Source organism: Echinops telfairi, unplaced genomic scaffold (genome assembly GCF_000313985.2).
Source record: "Echinops telfairi isolate 266 unplaced genomic scaffold, ASM31398v2 ScPeMD7_18;HRSCAF=68, whole genome shotgun sequence".
Classification (NCBI taxonomy): domain Eukaryota; kingdom Metazoa; phylum Chordata; class Mammalia; order Afrosoricida; family Tenrecidae; genus Echinops; species Echinops telfairi.
In genome coordinates, this window is record NW_022103915.1 from 51,742,763 (window position 1) to 51,761,930 (window position 19,168).

Sequence of the window (19,168 nt, forward strand, 5' to 3'; positions counted from 1 at the left end):
CGCTGAATCTTGACAGAAGCAGACAGCTTCAGCTTTCATTTTTGAAGCAGCTGGCAGGTTCGAACCGCCGAACTTGAGGCTTGCCTCCCAGTGCTTCACCCACCATATCATCAAGGCTGCTTTGAAGGCAGCCAGTACTTCCGTTGAAGTGCCTGCCTAGATTGTGTTTTTATCTGCATACCTCGGCCCAGGACGGCCAGAAGGAAAATGTCCAAAGGTAAACCAGCCTTCTTAGCAATGCATTGGAGCTATTCCGCGGACAACGTGCGGCGTGTGGAGTAGGTTCATGAAGCGTGTGGAAGCTGTGCCCCGGCTCTGCCTGCTCCAGCAGATGGTGCGACTGGAGGTCTGCAGCCATTGCCCCGCCCTCCTGACGACAGTCTGGGGGTGTTTGGGTCTGTGCTCATTTTGCCCAAGTTTGCTGGCATGTTAAGTGACAAAGCTGAGAGGTTGAAAGTGCTCATGGAGGCCTTTCGGCATGATGGAAACGTTCGTTTTCACATTGCTCTGGGACACAGGACTGCTTTGTCAGGCAGCAGGTAGAAAGCCATGCTACATTCAGAGCACCGGAGCCTTGAGCTGCTAAGTTGGGATCAAGGGCGGTTTCGAGAAGAATTTGAATGAAGCACTGTATGAGTTTCTTTCCTGTAGTACCCTCCCTTCTTCATATCCCAACCCCTTTTCCCCAAAGTCACCCCTTTCTTGATTAACCTTTCCTGGGTGGTGGGGTGAGGGGGGCCCAAACCACGTGTAGGTGTTTTCTGAACAGCCCAGTTTAAGTCTTCTTAGTAGTAGTGAAAGGTCTCAACTAAAGTACAAAGTATCTATTTTGAACAAATATTAATACAAAGAAACTTCGTTTTAGTAGGACAATGGAATGAAAAGGTATGATTTGCAAACTTCGTGAAGCCCCTTGCAGTGTTGCGCTAACAGCTTTTGGAAACACAGCGAGACGGTAAGCTCCCTATGCATCCCTTTCCGATTCTGCCGCGTCCTTCCCCAGTAGCTGTGCTCCTGCACCGGGCGTCTCTGACGCCTGCATCCGTTTGCCATCTGCTTCTCCCTGAATTTCTCCAGGGCAGGGTTTGTGCACGCTCGAGGCTTGACACACGCAGCTCCAATCCACTCACGTCCACTGCTGGGCCTTTTATTATCCTGTGACCCTGCCCAAACTGCAGTGGCTGGCGCACACGCAGTTTTCTGATGTACACCCCACTTTCAAATTTTGCTGCTACCGACAGCGCTTCAGTGAGACCTCTGTGTGTCCTTTGTCCGCATGAGTTTCTTTGGAGCCCCTTCGTTTTAAAGATCTATTTTAAGGAAGTAAATCACCGGGTAAAGACTGACACGAACTGGTGAGCATGGCAGAGCTGTGTTTAACACGGGCTCTGCACGTGGCTGACAGGGCACTGGGAGAAGCTCCACTGCCTGAAGATACCAGGTAGCAGCCCAAAGTAAATAAGCACACTGGACGCAGGTGTGGTGTGCTGGTTAGCTAACGAACTGCATGGTCACAAGACGAAAACCACCAGCTGCTTCACGGGAGAAAAGCCCCCACTTCCTTGAGGATTTACAATCTCAGAAACACACACGTGTGTGTGTGTGTGTGTGTGTGTGTGTGTGTGTGTGTGTGTGAGTCCTACCCTGTTCAGTAGGGTTTCTGTGCGTCTTCATGGACTCAGTGGCAGTTGAGTTTTAGTTTGGTTTGTGTGTGTGTGTGTGTGTGTGTGAGTCCTACCCTGTTCAGTGGGGTCTCTGTGCGTCTGCATGGACTCAGTGGCAGTTGAGTTTTAGTTTGGTTTGCAGGTGAAAGGTGAAGTTCAAAGCCACGCTGGGTGGAGTTGTTAGAGGCTAACTTTAACCTGCTGTGGAGGTCTGCTGTCTGAGTCTCCCCACTGTTCTGTGGAGGGAAGGTAGGAGTGGGGATGAAACAGGCCCTTTCCTAAGGATTTCCAGCCTCGGAAACCTGCAGGCGCCGTTCTCCTGGGGCCTGCAGGGTTCCTGTGAATCGGAATCGGGCGCATGGCAGTGAGTTTAGCTTGCCTGATGACTTGGCTTCACCACCCCTGTTTGCAGTGGGTGGGTGGGTATGACGGCAGAGGCAGCTGTGGGGACCCCGCATGTCAGTGATTGAAACTTTTCTTCTCCACCTTGACTTGATTTTCAGTTCCCAAGAGCACTTTGTCTCTGTCTCTGTCCCTCATTTTGATCGTAAAACCAGTAGGCAAATCCTGTGATCTCCTTCCTGTTCCATAGGATGGGCAGGTGCTCCAACTTCTGAGAGCGGATTCTAGTCTCTGTGTGGGGAAAGACAGCAAAAAGTTGGCTGTTTTAATCATTTACTGCACTTGCAATTTGCTGACATTGTGGATTGCATCCTTGCCCTGGCGGCATCCATTCACACGGCCCTCCCAGGAAGATGATGCACCCAGTGTGGAAGAAGCTGTGGCTTCCTCAGAGAGTTTGAGTGTTAAGTGTCGAATCCAGTCACCATCCATTCAAAAGGAACTCCATGATAGAAATTTCTTTTGGTGGAATCTCTCCCAAGACCCTCCTTCTCCCCCACTTCCAACCGCAAACAGGTCTGTGGACAGTGCAGCTGGGTAGTTTCAGAACCGGCACCTTCTGGGAACTGGTAAGAAAGGCACATATCTCCACCCGCCCTCACCCCCACCTGGTCTGGTCCAGCAACTTGGGCTTTTTAAAAAATGATTTTTTTAATTAGAGCATTACATACAAATACTCTTCATCTCCCGTGCATAACACTCCTATTATTAGCATCTTGTTTCTGTGGTACATTTGTCACAATTGGTCTGGGTACTTGATTGTTAGTAACTAAAGTCCCCATTTACCTTGGGGTCCACTCTTTGGGGTGTACAGTCCTATGGGTTTTGACAAATGCTAATGTCCTGTCAGCCATTACAGTATCCCACAGAACAGCTTTCCTGTCCTAAATGTGCCCCTCCATCCCAGCCCCTCCCGCCCCCCAAATTCCCCCATTGGCTGTTGCCTCTGTAGTCTGGCCTTTTGCAGAATGTCATAGTGTCAAATCATACAGTCTGAAGCGTTTTCAGATTGATTTCTTTCACTTCCCAACACACACTTAAGGTTCCTCCCTGTCTTTTTCCTGGTGTGACAGCTCACAATCTGCGTTGTAATCAGCCTTCCCTGGGAGGCTGAGACTCAAAGGAGGCAGAAACAGGTGCGTGGGGTCCTGGTGTCACAGTGGGTTAAGTGCTGGGTGGCTAGAGGCCAGGGCGGCAATTCCCGAAGCCACCAGGTGGCAGAGGTAGATGAGGCTGTCGGTTCCCAGGAAGGTTTGTGGGCTTGGAAGTCTTCTGGAGGAGCTCTCCCCACTCCGCTGGTAGGGTCAGGATGAATCATGGCGTCACTGCCCTTGCAGGAAGGAGCCTTGGCATACTAACTGCTCTAAGGACGACAGGTCTGTCATTGCTTGCTCATTCATGACATTAAAGAAGTGGACCTTTGAACCCACTCTGTGTGGAGTTGTCAGGGGCAAGCCTTAACTTTTGGGAGCTTGCTTTGTTTTCCCTTTTGTTGGTTCTGACCAACAGTAGGAAATAGAATGCCGTAAATCCTCCCCGTTTCCAGGGTTACCTTCTTGCAGCTGATAACAGGCAGGAAATTAAAACAATCTGTGACCGTGTTTTGTTCTTATTAGCCACAGATGGTCGCTTTCAGATATGTTGGGAGCAAAACATAAGTAACTATAGCAGTGTGACTTCGTTATGGAGCAAAATGGTCTGGCTGGGTCAAGTTTATAGTCTGGGTTGATTTTCATGAACGGGAACATAGTATCCTACGTATCAGTGTTCCCTTATCACACAAAGCATGATGCCACATGAGCAACACTGGTTTCTGTTGCATCTCGTTGAGTATGTAAAGTGTCTACGTGATTTCAGAGTCAAAATTATATTCAAAGACGTCTCATTTCCACCCATATCCTTTTATCCTGTTCTTTGACCCTCACCACCTGTTGCTGCAGAGTCCATTCTGACCCCTAGTAATCCTGCAGGCAGAGTCAAACTGCCCCTCAGGGTTTCCTGAGGCTCCATGTCTCCTGGGAAGTGGCTGCTGAGTTGGTGAGCAGCCAAGCACTTTAACCACTGTGTCACCAGGGCTCATTTGTCCCTTCTCAGCAATATTTCCATTACCTCTTAAATGTATCCTTTTGACAGTCCTTTTGCAAATAAACACATACCCTTAATGGCATAGCTGAGCCAAGCTAAGTCCTTGGCTGCTCACTGAAAGGTCAGTGGTTCAAACCCACCAGCAAGCCTGCAGGAGATGGACGCACACATGGTGGTCTACTTGCATGAAGATCAATGCACTGCCGTTAAGTCAGTTCCAACTCACAGCACCCTGTATGGACAGAACTGTTCCTTTGGGTTCCACACAGTGAATCCCCAGAGGGGCAGATAGCCTCAACTTTCTCCTGTGGAGCAGCTGGTGGCTTTGAACTCTTTATCAACGCTCACCCCACAGCACCACCAAGGCTCCTCTATGGGGTGGTCTATTCTGTCCTGTAGGGTTGCCATGAGTAGAATTAGCACCTAACACAACACTTTACCTCCATCCATCCATCCATCCACCATTGATTGCTGTTTAATTTCTCAATTCTTGTTAATGGGGCACTTGGACATGTTTAAACCTGACAAATCCAGGTTTAAAAAACACATACCAAAAAACCACAAACAAACCACATACCATTGTAAGGAAAAGCGCTTTAGAAACTTTCTTGCCTTTCTGCACCATGGAGGTGGTGTGTATTCCCGTGAGAGCTGGTACTCTGTTCTTCTGAGGAGCTTTCTGAATATTGCCAGTCAGTTTTATTTTATTTTTCTCTTTAAATACGACTGTCAATCTTCATCAACATCTCCTGAACTTTCTGAGGGGAGATACGTGTAGGTGGCTGCAGAGCTTGGTTTAATTTCGTCTTCTCTTGTCTAACCATACTCTGGACAGGATTTCCCTGAGTCTTTGAAAATCACATAGCTGAGTGTCATGGATTGTCCAATCTTCCAAGCTGTCCAGGCATCAGTTTTATTTATTTATTTTTTAAACAAACCCTTTAAAGTGTTTAATCATTTAATTCATTAACCTTTAAGCCCTGACCCCTTTGCACTAGGAGTCCTGTTGGTGCACTGTACTAAGCATTGGGCTACCACCCACAGGCCAGCAGTTCAAGCCCACATTGCTCCAGGGGAGAAAGGGGAGGGTGTCTGGTACCCTGAAGAACAGTGTGCGCTGTCCTTAGAGGTCGTGCCTCTGTCCTTAGAGGTCGATATGAGTTGGAATCAACGTGATGGCAGCAGGTTTGGGTGTTCTTTTGATTTCTCCTCACGCCAGTCCCTAGAGACCGCTGATAACCTGCTTTTCTTTTCATTTTAGAAAGTTTTATTGATATATCGAGTACCATATGGTTCAATGGTTTGAATGCAGTTGTGCAATCATCACCACAATTGTTTTTAGAACAATTTCCTTATTTTTTGTACTCATTGTTAATAGCTCCACATTTCTCTCCAGCATTGCCTGCCATAACCCTAAGAATCTAATGTTCTGTTTATTATCTTTGGACTTACCATCATAGATTCACACCCCCACAGCAATAACAAATAAAATACAGAAAGACTTCAATCCAAAAGAAAACAGAAAACAAAAACAAAAATGGGTCAAAGGGAAAACAAGTGATAAGATGTTAAAATTCAACCTAACCACTTAGAGCCCCTGCTCATACCCTCCCTCAATACAGGAACACTTTGTTCTGACAAACTCAGTCTATGATGCCCACCCTCTCAGTACATTCATTGAAGACAAAATGGGTACATAAGCAAATGTGATGAAGAAGGTGGATGGTGCCTGGCTATTAAAAGATATAGTGTCTGGGGTCTTAAAGGCTTGAAGTTAAACAAGTGGCCATCCAGCAGAGAAGCAATGAGCTCACATGGAAGAGGCACACCAGTCTGTGCGATCATGAGGTGTCATTGGGACCAGGTTGCAGGCATCAGAAGACCCATAACAAACAAACAAAAACATATAGTTGAGAACAAGGGAGTCGGAGCAGAGACCCAAAGCCCATCTGTAGATAATGGAACATCCTCCCACAGAGGGGTCAAAGGGAAGGGATGAGTCAACCAGGGCACAGTAAAGCACTGATGGAACACACAATACTCCTCTGGTTCCTTGAGACTTCCTCACGCCCAGCATCAGGACCCCAGTGCTGCCTCTCACTTTGGACTAGACCAGAGCATATACACAGGTATAGTTAAGGGATAAGAGCCCACAACACATGGAATCCAGGAGCAGGAATGGGAATAGCAATACCAGAAGTGTGGGGGGGAGGGGAGCAAGGGGGAACTGATCGTAATGATCGACACACAACCACACCCCCATTCCAGGGGGAGAGAACAACAGAAGCCATGGGGGAAGGGAGACAGCGGTTAGTGGGAGATAAGGAAATAATTTATAATCTATCAAGGGGTCATGAGGGAGGGAGGTTGGGAAAAGAGCTGCTACTAAGGCTCAATAGAAAATAATTGTCTAGAAAAGAATGATGGCAACATATGTACAAATGTGCCTGATACAATTGATGTATGGATTATAATAAGAGTTTTAAGAACCCCCAATAAAATGATCTTTTAATACAAATAAAATTCAACCTAACCATATCTGCGTTAATTCACTTTCAGACACACTCTGTCTGAGGACAAGAGCATTCACAGCCCCAGTCAATGGTCCAAGGGGACTTAACAGAGGTGTAAACCCTGTGGGGACCCTGCACATGGGTCCTGGGCTTTCACTGTCACCCATAGCCTTCTGCAAACCGGGTCCCCACACTTTAAGCTATAGTCCAATTCCCTCCTGATCTTGGATCTTATTATTTGTAATACTTGGATTACACAGACTGGTGCACTTCTGTGTGGGTTTGGCTGACACCTCACTCTGTCTTGTTTTAAACCAAGGGTTAAAGACCCTAACACAATTCTGATAACGGGCACCATCTGCTTTCCTCACCACAGTTTGCACAGTTTGCCTTTCTGCACTGATCCCTTCACGAGAATAAGCATCTAGCAGGGCCACCTCATAAGAACTGATTATTATTCCCTTAGGGCTTATGGTTTACCTGTGGGCTTAAAATCCATTCCTATATTGAAGGTTTATTCACTTTAGTGGCAGCATTATCAGCTCTTTGAGAGATAGTAGAAGTAATCTCCATTGGGCCTTTGGTGATTCTAATGATAAAAGTATCGCTGATAAACTTGTTTCTCCATGCATTTGCCTATTTCGTGTAATTGGGATCAGATAATATTTGTCCTTTTGTGCCTGCCGTATTTCCTTAGCATAAGGTTCTCAAGGATCATCTGTATTGTAGCATGTGTCAGGGATTCATTTCCCTTTATGGTTTAGTATTAGTCTGCTGCCTGTATTAAAACAGAAGAAACCCACTGCCTTTGAGTCAATCCTGATAGCGACCCTCTAGAACAGGGTAGAACTGCCCCAGGCGTTTCTTTACAGGGGTATACTTCTATTATTTTTTCCACCCAAAAGGTAGATGGACACCTGCATTGTTTCCATCATTGGTTACTGTGAATAGTGCTATAATGAAAATTGAGTCCCTGTAGTTTATCTTTTTGCACATAGACCTAGCAATGGAATTATTGGTTCATATTGGTAATTCTATAGTTCCTTGAAGAACAACCCAAACATTTTCCACAGTGGATGTATCCGTTTACAGTCCTTTCAGGCATGTGAGAGAGTTCCAATCTCCACATCGTCACTGGTAATTGTTTTCAGTTCTTTGTAATAATAGCCATTATAATGGGGTTGCCATGATACCTTACAGTGGTTTGATTTACATTTCCACTATGACTTCATGTATTTTTTTATGCCTTTACCGATCACTTCTACACTGTTTTTGATGAAATAGCTATTCAAATCCTTTGCCCATTTGAAAATTGTTTCCCTTTGTGTTGCTGAACTGACAAAACACACTTTGATTTTAAGAGTGTTGTCAGGGGGAACCAATTACAAGGATCAACATATAACCTCATCCCTGGGGGATGGATAACAGAAAAGTGGGTGAAGGGAGTGGGTAAGATATGACAAAAATTAATAATTTATAAATTATGAAGGGTTCACGAGGGAGGGGGGAATGGGGAGGGAGGGGAAAAATGAGGAGCTCATACCAAGGGCTCAAGCAGAAAGCAAATGTTATGAGAATGATGATGGCAACAAATGTACAAATGTGCTCGACACAATGGATGTATGTATGGATTGTGATGAGTTGTATGAGCCCCCAATAAAATGAGTGAGAAAAAAAAAGAGTCTACAGTATTGTTGGGAGGGAGGGAAAAACAGGAGCTAAAACAACAGCTCAAGTAGAAAGACAATGTTTTGAAAATGTTGATGGCAACACATGTACAAATGAATTGATACATTTGATGTGTGAATTGTTATAAGAGCTGTAAGAGCCCCCACAAAGATGATTAATTTTTACAAAAGGTCTGCATGACCATAAGTGCCAGTGCATAGCTTAAATGAGATACTGGTCGGTACCGAAAGGCAACCCAAACAGGCACACATGTAGAATCTGTAGCATTTATTTCTTTTAAGAAGGGAAGAAGGCAACTGGAATGAATTTGATACTTGCATATACTGAGAAGCATTTATAACAATAGAAAATTATTGGGAGATTGATAAGGGAGGTTAGGTTTACAGGTGCCTGGACCTGGCCTCCAGAGCCAAGGAGTTAAAGACTAGACTTATATTTTCCTACATATGCTTTATAGAAGACATAAGAAAATCAAAAGAAAAGGGAACGGGCCCACTTCTATAACCCAAATAGCCACAGTTATTTTGATAAAAATCAATGTATCAGTCAACCTCTCTCTTGCATACTGCAAAAAAATGAGAATATCCTGCTTGAATTTGTACTCCCTTAAACCCTGCAGCCACGGACATCCCTGGAGCCGCTGCACTCTGCCCAAGAGGGTCACCATGAGACGGATTGACTCCATGGTAGTGAGGTGGTTTGGGGAATGTTTTCATGAGGATTAACATTCCCACTTCGACTGTTTACAGTTACTTGTAGAAACCATTAGCTTTTTCTACTCTATATTTCTCTATAAAGTTGTCAGTGTACTTGAAGCAAGCCTCTGCTTTCAGATGTCCTAAACGACGCGATCTTTGATGAGGATCACGATGAGATGGTGATTGTCAAGGACATAGACATGTTTTCCATGTGTGAACATCATCTAGTCCCATTTGTTGGAAAGGTAAGGTTTTCTTGTGTGGTTCTTTCCTAGCAGTTTTTGAAAGCATAATGAAAACTTTACACACAATGGATGGACGGATGGATGGATTGTGATAAGAGTTATATGAGCCCCAATAAAATGATTTAAAAAGAATGAAACCTTTAAAACTTATGGCATTGATTTTGTACACAGCTGTAAAGTCATAATATCCTTTATATTTAGTTAGACATCCAAGGAGGTTTCAAAATTCATGGGAAAATTACCTTAAGTTTTAATTTCATTTTTAGGAACTTTAAAAAAGCCCCCTTGTATATAAATTAGACAACTTGACTAGATTTGAATTTTCCAAAGTTAAAATAAAACAAAGAAGCAAAGGCCCTAAGGGCATGGATCTCATATTAAATACCATGTTAATAGGTTAAAGAATGAGGTTAGCAGGGCATTTTCTGGCATAGTTTACATGCCAAAACCTTTGACTAAATAATGTTTCATCCAAGATATACATATGAACAGCTTGGCCTGATCAGTAATGACCTACAGAATTTTTCTTTCTTTTCTTTACCCCCAGAGTTTCTTATGACAAAGGTTATATATCAGTGGATTTAATTTGTTTCCAACCCTTTCAATATTAGCAAAAATGAATCGAATGCAAGCTAGATTATGTTATCTTAGCTTGTTGTAATTAAATACGTCTTTTAGGACTTGAAGGTTTAGGACAGAGTTATTATTGTTTTTAAAATCATTTTGTTGAGGGCTCGTACAACTCATCACAATCCATACATACATCCACTGTGTCAAGCACATTTGTACCTTTATTGCCATCATCATTCTCAAAACATTTTCTTTCTACTTGAGCCCCTTGGTATGAGCTCCTCATCCCCCCCCTCTCTCATATACTCTTGATAATTTATAAATGATTAGTTTTTCATGCCTTACACTGTCTGGTGTCTCCCTTCACCCACTTTCTGTTGTCTGTCCCCCAGGGAGGGGGTTGTATGTAGATCATTGCGATTGGTTCCCCCTTCCTCCCCCACCTTTCCTTTCCCCTCATGTATCTCTACTCTCATCATTGGTCCTGAGGGGTTGATCTGTAGGACAGTTATTAACCACTCCTTCCTCAAGCATTATTATTTTGTTTTGACTTTAAAAAAGTAACTTTCAAACAAATATTAACAATGGTTCAAATTTTATTAATATTTGAATTTTTCACTTAAAAATCTAAACAACACAATATGTGGAATTTAGAGTACTCACTTCTTCACAGATCAAGAACTAAAACACCATTAGCACCTTGGAAGCCACCCTTGGGCCCCTTCACAATCTCAATCCCATCCTTCCCCATACAACACAGGTAACAAGTATCCTGATATCCAGTGCTCTTGAGTAATCTTCCCCCATTTTTTTCAACCGTGTATGAATGGAAGGGATCTACAGTATAAATCCTTTATATTTGCTTCTTTTGCTCCCCTTTATAAAATTCTTTTTTTTTTGGGGGGGGGCTGTCATTTTAGTTTGTTAATTTTCATTGCTGTGTATTGTTCTATTGTATAAGCATACCACAATTTCTCTTACTATGCTTTTGTGGACATTTGTAGTGTTTTATTTTTACTATTACAAACAATACTCTAAACATTATTTTCATGGTCAGATGCATATATTTTTATTAGAATGTATCCAGGGGCCATTAATAGTGTCATGTAACTCATTCCTAGAACCTTTGGATTTCCCATAAACTGAAAAAGATTGAAAAAAATTTTTTAATCATTTTATTGGGGGTTCATACAACTCTTATCACAATCCAAACATGCATCAATTGTGTAGAGCACATTTGTACATTCGTTACCCTCATCATTCTCGAAACATTTGCTCACCACTTACATGCTTGGCATCAGCTCCTCATTTTTCCCCTTCCCTTCCTGGCCCCCTTCCCTAATGAACCCTTGATAATTTATAAATTATTATTTTGTCATATCTTACAAGATTGAAATTTTCGATAAGATTAAGGCTAAACATTTTTGATCAGCGTTAGGAACACTGTGGATCCCTATCTCATTCATACACGGTTGAAAAAAATGGGGGAAGATTACTCAAGAGCATACCCATCAGGAGGTATGCAGTGTCTGGTAACCTTGTAATCAGTGATGCTGAGGTGGTGCCAGCAGGGCTCAGAATCTTCAAATGAAGACACTTTTTAGCTCATCTTTGCCCTTGATTAATGATTGGGAAAATAAACCCCAGAATCCTGTATGCTGTCTAAAGGATAGAGAGGGTGTCAGCGACCGCCCTTTGACAGGACCCAAGGAACTTGGTCCTGAACTACTCCTTTTATCACTATAGCTTATGTTATCAAGATATCTATTTTGATGTTCTTGCTAAGTTTGCTGTTAAAATACAAACAATAAACAAATTGTAGCCTTGCATATAAGTATAAAAATGTCAAGTGCTGCAGATTCCTCGGTTCTCTGAGAGAGTTATACTATTCTAATTTCCTAATTTGAAATATTCAGCTTTCAGGTGTCACATTATTTTCCCTGTGTACCAGCAAGGGACTCTCAAAATTTTAAAGTCAGAGTTTAAAAGTCACTAATTGAGGAAAAGTCACTACTGATTACTAAATCAATTATAGAAGAGTATAGTATTAGATAAAAAAATGAAAAGGTGTTGGCAAACCATGATGCAATTGAGTTGATGATTTAATACTGGGTTAATTGAACACCTACCATTAACCTTGCTAGCCTTTTTAGGGAACTGGTGTTTCTTGACCACAATACTTGCCTCTACAGAGGTGGCACAGTATGAATACGTTTAGACTGTTATAAGAGGTTTTGTTTTATACTAAGTAGGTCTTTTAAGGAGTTAGCTGTGAAGATCCAGTACTCGAGCAGTTGAGGAATGGAACAAGCCAGCATGACAAAAGGCAGTGAGACCTGTGCGACAAGGATCTGAGGGGAGCTTTTAAGGCCACCGTGAATGGTGGTCGCGACAACTTTGATATTATAATCTCTGTCCTTCAAAGGAGACATTCCTGGATACATTTCAGTGTTGCTACAGAATCATTTGCATTTTTCTTGAGACTTCTCAGGTTTGTACCAAGAGTTTAACACACCAGACAACATGATGACAAAATAATTTTAAAATTTTTGATTTATTTCCTTTTAGTTACAATCATGTAATTTTAAAAACTGCTTTGATAAGTGGTTGGTTTTTTAAATTTTGAAGCTTCAAAATATGCTAAATTCTTCCCATAGATCTTCATTTGCCACTCAAAGTGCCATTTTCATCTAGCTCATAATTTCTCTTTCTTCTCTGAAGGTCCATATTGGTTATCTTCCTAACAAGCAAGTACTTGGCCTCAGTAAGCTTGCTAGGTAAGTACGACTGTGTTAAATAAAAAAATACATTTATAGTGACCTGCCCCTGACTCAGGGATGGGGAATATTTTCTTCCAGGGGCCATTTGGATAATTATACCATCATTCAAGGGCAGTTCGAACATTTAATCAGTTCACCCCTAATGTGTTGACTGTAACTGCATCCCTGCTGGAACTGTGAGGAATGCGATGGTAATTGGTATTTATGATTTCTAGGGCCGGGTGGTCACCTAGATGGTGAGGACCTCCAGGATTTCATGTTTCATTAATATGGATCTAACTGGGAAGTCACATTACCACTTAAAATATATGTTCATAGCAGAAAAAGATTCAAAAGGGCTTGAAAACACTCGTCACTCCCCTGTTTTGCCTGCTACACCTCCACTTTCTCGTTCATTCCATGTTCGTTCTTGAAATCATAGCTCACATCTCTCTGCACAGTGCTTCTGTGATGAAGAGGACTTAAGGTTACAGTCCACCCAGCCACTTCCTTTAAAATCGGCTCACTAATGGTAAAGAATGGAGGAGGAAACCTAGGCAGGGGCTTCTACCTGCCTTCCCCTGTCCAGGGTACCTCTGGGCATTTCTCTTCCCTACAGGACCAGCCGGTTCACTTCTAGATGATGTATCTCTGCAGACACAAGAGTGGGCCTCCCTTTACTTTGCTCAGCTCTACTTCAAGACACTGTTTTCTCTCTTTTCTGCTACAGTCTCTATTTTGTATCTTTGTAGATGTATGAATACATTATGTACTATTTTGGGTGGGGGTATAAGGAGGAGAGGCAATATACGTGTGTACATATGTGCTCATCTATTGTTACCTGGAAGTCAGTTGGAGAGTTCCACTGCCATTGAGTTGCATACAACTCATTGTGACCCTGTAGGACAGAGCAGAGCTGCCTCTTATGTTTCAGAGGCTAGAAATCTTTATGGGAGCAAAAGTCCTCATCTGTGTGCAACCAATAGCCTGGTGGGTTTGAACTGTTGACCTTGACATTAGCAGCCCAACTCTAAGCCACTGTGCCCCCAGAGATTCTTGAGGGTTAGTGCTTGTATGATTCTGATAGTTCCCACTCACCGATATTTTATTCTAAATATTCCTTGTTTGTTGTAATTTCTTTGTATGAATTTAGTGCATCCTGGATGGTGGGGAAATATTGGTAGAGATGTATGGTTATGCATGCGAGTGTGTAAACGAGTGAGCTTCAAAAAGTTCGTGGAAAATGGAAGTAAAAAATAATTGTTCCAACAACCTTTTGAAGATCCATAGGCTGAAAACCCAAACCAGACTCACTGCCATCGAATAGACCCTAGCTCATAACAACCCTATAGGACAGGGAGAACCAACTGCCTCTGTGGTTCCTAGATTGTAGCTCCTTAGAGGAGGAGTAGCCTCATCTTTCGCAGCTCAATACATAACCACGGCCACCAGGGCTTCTCATTGGGGAGCGTGATCTCTCCATTGAGACACTGGAGTTTACCGGGGCCCTGAAGTGGCCGCCCAGATCTTCTGCAGTTGTCTGCTAGAATCTCTAAATACTGCAGTCTGGCAGCTGCCCTCCACAGCTGTGCTTTCATTTAACTTTCTCCTTCATTTCCTCTAGAGGAGTTTACCTTCTTCAGTTTCCAACCTCATTCCTGTCCTGTAATCTCACCGCCACACCTGGCACCATGGAAGGATGATATCTGGTGGTTGTAACTGCATCACTGACTTTTAGTGACCTGTGTCCAGTGGCATTTTCAGGGAGTGGCCCCGGGGAAAGGACAGAGTAGACAGAAAGGATAGTGGTAGTGAAGAAGTAAATGATCCTATTTGAAGTTCTATCAGTACCTTCTTCCCCAATAATTTATTCCAAACAATAGATAGTCTGTTTCATATTCACTGTGAGTAAAGAGTCTTTACTAAAATGACTAGTCTTAGCAAAAGCAATGTGTTCAATGTGTAGACAGCTGTCTTAGGTGTCTCCAGGTGTGCTCCTTTCCAGCAAGCTCCCTGACTGTCTGCCTTTCCCATGTGGGAATTCCTGCTGATGCCCTTGACGGAGACCGCCCAGGCATGGAAGGTCTATTGGATATTTTTCATATTATAAACAAGCCTAACAGACCATATTAGGCCTGGGCCTTAGGTCAGTGGCCTTCTCTAACATGGAATCCCTGAGTAGTGCTCAGCTGTCATAGGAAAGCTTGCCAGGAAACTACCAGGACAGAGGCTCTAGAAAGCACAAGCCTCTGGAAAGCTGGCAGTGTAACCTTAGAGTGCTTCTGTGATGCTGCCCTGCGTTGGAATCAATGCCACGGCAACTGGAAGATCAGGCTGCTGTACAATGGGTAACACCTGTGGGAAGTGGATCGGAGGGTGTGCCAATGAGATGGTGAAATACTCCAGGAAAGAATACTGCGACTAGGGCAAAGAATCAGAGTTGGGGGATTAGACCTTCCACTAATAGTGTTACCACACAAAAAGAGCACCAAACCGGACAACAGAGTATATGCCACACAGACACAGACACACACAAATAGACACATATACGTATATGAATATTAAACCAAACCTTCGAGGCATTTTATTATAAAAAGTCAGGCTCATATAAACTAATAGGTACTTCAAAATTTGTCATACATTTATTTGGTTTTTTAGCTTTGTCTTCTCATACATCTTGAGCTTCGTTGATTTTGGTTGCTAAGTAAGGAGATATCCTCCCTTATCTAGGTGATTTAAAAGATCATAATAGTTGATGAGCATCTCCTATATTTTCGTTATTGGCAATAGCAGAATTAATGATGCCTTCAAATCTTGCAGCAGCAATTGTCCGTCCAGTTGCTACCACTGTACTGGCCATGGCTTTGGCTCAGCTTCCCTGCCTCCACCCGGTGCCTGGTTGGTCCCAGCCTAAGGCCATGGCCATCCACACCATGCCTCTACTGGAAAGGGACCTCATATTTTGTAAAAGAAAAACAAACTGTTTATTCCCTCAATAAGAAAGAGGAGACTGTTTAGAGAACAGAAGAGCAAAAATCAAGGACAGCTGAATGTCATGGCAAATTTTCAGTGTTCATTTTAATCTTGTATGTGAAGCTTGCCATATGCTTGACTTTAAAAGAATGACCTTTTACTACCTGGGAAGTCAAATATCAAACAGTAGATCCTTAAGTAACGAGAAAATGCCAGAAGTGAGTTGATCTGGTTCGACTTAATAGAATTCTAGGTAAACTTAGCTTGAATCAAAATTCTTTTTGTTTCTGAAAATCCACTTAACACACATTGCTTTTCTTGCCTTAGCATAGGGAGTGTGAGCATAATTAAATCTTGAATTTAGAATGGTACAGTGTTGAGGTAGCCAGAGTTAATCTCTCTACTGAACACCTACTGTGAGAGGGCACCGTGTCACCTGTAAGAAGTAGGGCACATCCACTGCTGACAAGGGGGGCGGGGAGGCAATGGTAAGTGCCCCCAAAAGCTTGGTTGGGGCTCCCAGTGCAGGGGGCCAAGATGACTGTCAAGTTGCCTGGAGCACAGAGCAGTCTTGGAAACACTCTGAGGCAGTTCCAGAACTGCCTCAGAGTGTTTCCAAGACTGTAATCTTCGTAGGCACACACTGTCAGGGCTTTCCCCTCCCACGGAACTGTTGGTGGGTTCAAACTCCTCCCTGATAGCCGGCAAATCCTCCTGTTGGTCTCCTGCTCTGTGCTCCAGGCACGGTTAGGCATTTGCAGCCTGTGTCACATCTCGTCAAGTTATGTGATGCCATCAGAACACTTATTTGTATGGGTTATTTGATACCACCCAGGGATTCTTCCTGCAAAGGTGTCACTAGGTCCATTTGCTCGTTGTCAGAGGAAAACCCAGAAGAGAGAAAGCATGCTACATAATCAAAAGAAAAATGGCGGGCTTGGGGTAGACTCACTGTTACAAGACCTGTAAGTGAACTATGTACAGAAAGTTGTTAAAACCCGTTTACAACCGGGGCCCTTTTATACTAAGCAACAACAACACAAGCCAACAATAAGAAGTAAGGTCAAGTTCCAAACTCATTTTGTCATTCAGTCCATGTCAAGTCATAATGACCCTCCAGGGCAGAGTAGAACTACCCTGTGGGCTTACCAGGCTGCAAATCTTGCTCCAAAGGAGCGGCAGACCTTGCCGTTAACAGCGCACTTGACAATCCACTACCCCACTCGTTCTCTTAAGAAGTGAGGTAAAGTCCGTTAGAGGAGACAATGAGTCCTCTTATTTTGAGAGAGTTGGCACAATGAAACTTGTTCTGCGTCTGTCTTTTCAAGTTGATTTAAAATTGGAAACAAGAAATGGCTGAAGTGCCTGGAGAAACTGGCCAACTCGAATGGAAACGCAGGAAGCCACATTCCCTCTGCCTTTTGAGTGATAGATAAAAGGGTATGGAAAGCAGAATGATAGACTTTTGGCTAACAGACGAGCTTAAATTTTAAAATATGCCAACGCTCTAGTGTAATTTAAAAAATAATATAGATGATTAAAGGAAAAATCATTTTGAAGTTAAATTCTCTTAAGTTTACTTTGCACAACATAAATATGCCAGTGCAAACACTATATAAATTAATACAATCCAAGGCTCAAAGCTGCATTTTGGGGGCAAATTTATAGCTACCACGGCTTTGATTATTAAATAGGAAACACAAATAAGCACAATCAATAGGCGTGTGTTGCTGTTTTTCAAACTATTCGCATAGTAGGATTGATAGAGCAAGAAAGAACTAACAGGTGGACATCTTAGCTTGGTAAGTGTGTCTCTGGTCTTCCAAGCTTGACAGTGGCATCTGTGATAACAGCTCTTGCTTTCTACTCATCTGGAGCAAAAGGGAAGGACGCTAATTAGCTAGGACAGGTAGTCTACAACTCAGTGGTTCTCAACCTTCCTAATGCCATGGCTCTTTAATACAGTGCCTCATGTGGTGGTGACACCCCTCCCCCACCATACAATTACTTTTGTTGCTACTTCATATCTGTCATTTTGCTACTGTCATGAATCAGGTGACCCCTGCGAAAGTGTCGTTTGCAAGTGTTCTGGGATTCCAAAAGGGGAAAATGACAGATTGTGTGGTAGGCTGAGAGCAAGTGACCTCTTTGGGGAGTTAATCATACTGATACTTATAGAATCTTACAAGAGTGATCGCTAATCACTTGTAATTTGATTATTCTAATAGGTTTAGTTGGTGTGACAGTTGAGGATGATCTTTTTATTTTTAACTTGAACTTTCAATTCTGATTAAACAAATATGATTAATTAGAACACAAGGTTCAGCTTCAAAAACCGATGACTTGGGAGCGTTCAAATTTCATTACTTATTTTCAGTTGTTTTTTTTTTCCCTCAATGATTTTTGTTCCTGGAGAGCTGTAAATTCTCTTTTGGGTTGTAGCACCAAGAACAGTCACCTTTAGATCCACTATCACTTACCAGACGTTCTCACATCTGCCTGTCTTCTGGGGAAGCATCCACCCCCACCCCCACTCATGTCCAGCCCAGAATTGCTTCAACGAAGTTTCTGTCTCACTAGAAAGCCGTACACAGGATTCACTGCTAACAAGCTATGATTAATGAGACCTGTGCTTTCTTTTCTAGGATTGTAGAAATCTATAGTAGAAGATTACAAGGTAAGTTTTAAAAATCTGTATTTTTTCTTATAAAAATATTTTGTAGAGAAGTATTTTAATTTTCTTATTACAATCCTAATGATAGGCTTTATAAAATTATAAGAATAAGAATATAAAAGTCTTCTATGAGTGTTTATATATATATATATATACACACACACACTAAACCTCCCACCTCAACCCTAGTTGTATTTTTTATGTTCACCATTTTCCTCTGTGCATATCAATATTTAAAAATCAATGAGTTATGGGTTGTTTTCTATTTAACCACAAATGAATTATACATGTTGGGTTATATGCCCCTTACTTTGTGTCCCTTAACACATCTTAGGATTGTCTCCCCCACGTACACAAAACCACCTCATTTATTTTGATGGCCGTTCAGCATCCCATTGGATAGCTGACCTTGACTCCATTTCAGCTGCCCTGCTCTGCCACTGTTTAGACAGGATGCTGTGAGTGAACGCTGCTGGCTGTATTCAAAGACAAGTGATTTACTCAGCTCAGGAGCTACATTTCTAAGGCTAAATGGCTGGTTTTCTACAGAACCCCTAATCCTGTTCCAGGCTTTTTATTTATTTGCTCGACTTCACCTCCACAGAGGTGAAGCAACTGCTGTTCAAAACTTTCCCGTTAATTCTGAAATCTCTTTAGCACCTGCACTGCCCTTGAGCGCTACCAAGTGGTGGTGGTGGTGGAGGTGGAAGAGGTGGTGGTAGTGGGATGGTGGTGGAGGAGATGGTGGTGGGGGAGATGGTGGTGGAGGAGAAGGAGGTGGTGGTGGGGGTGGAGGTAGTGTTGGAGGAGGAGGTGGAGGTGGTAGTAGTGGAAGAGGAGGAGGTAGTGGTGGAGGAGGAGGTGGAGGTGGTGGTGGAGGAGAAGGATGGGGGTGG

The 19,168-nt window shown here is 42.9% G+C and overlaps 1 protein-coding gene across 1 annotated transcript in view; it reads left to right on the forward strand.

Moving 5' to 3' along the window:
- The first annotated feature begins 934 nt into the window (after positions 1-934).
- Positions 935-19,168, forward strand: part of GCH1 (GTP cyclohydrolase 1) — a 20,229-nt gene continuing 1,995 nt past the window's right edge. The window contains exons 1-4 of the mRNA XM_045288029.1: positions 935-955; positions 9,187-9,296; positions 12,588-12,643; positions 18,244-18,275. Of these exons, the coding sequence (XP_045143964.1) occupies positions 9,228-9,296; positions 12,588-12,643; positions 18,244-18,275 (157 nt within the window). The 5' untranslated portion in view covers positions 935-955; positions 9,187-9,227. The remainder of the gene's footprint in view (positions 956-9,186; positions 9,297-12,587; positions 12,644-18,243; positions 18,276-19,168) is intronic.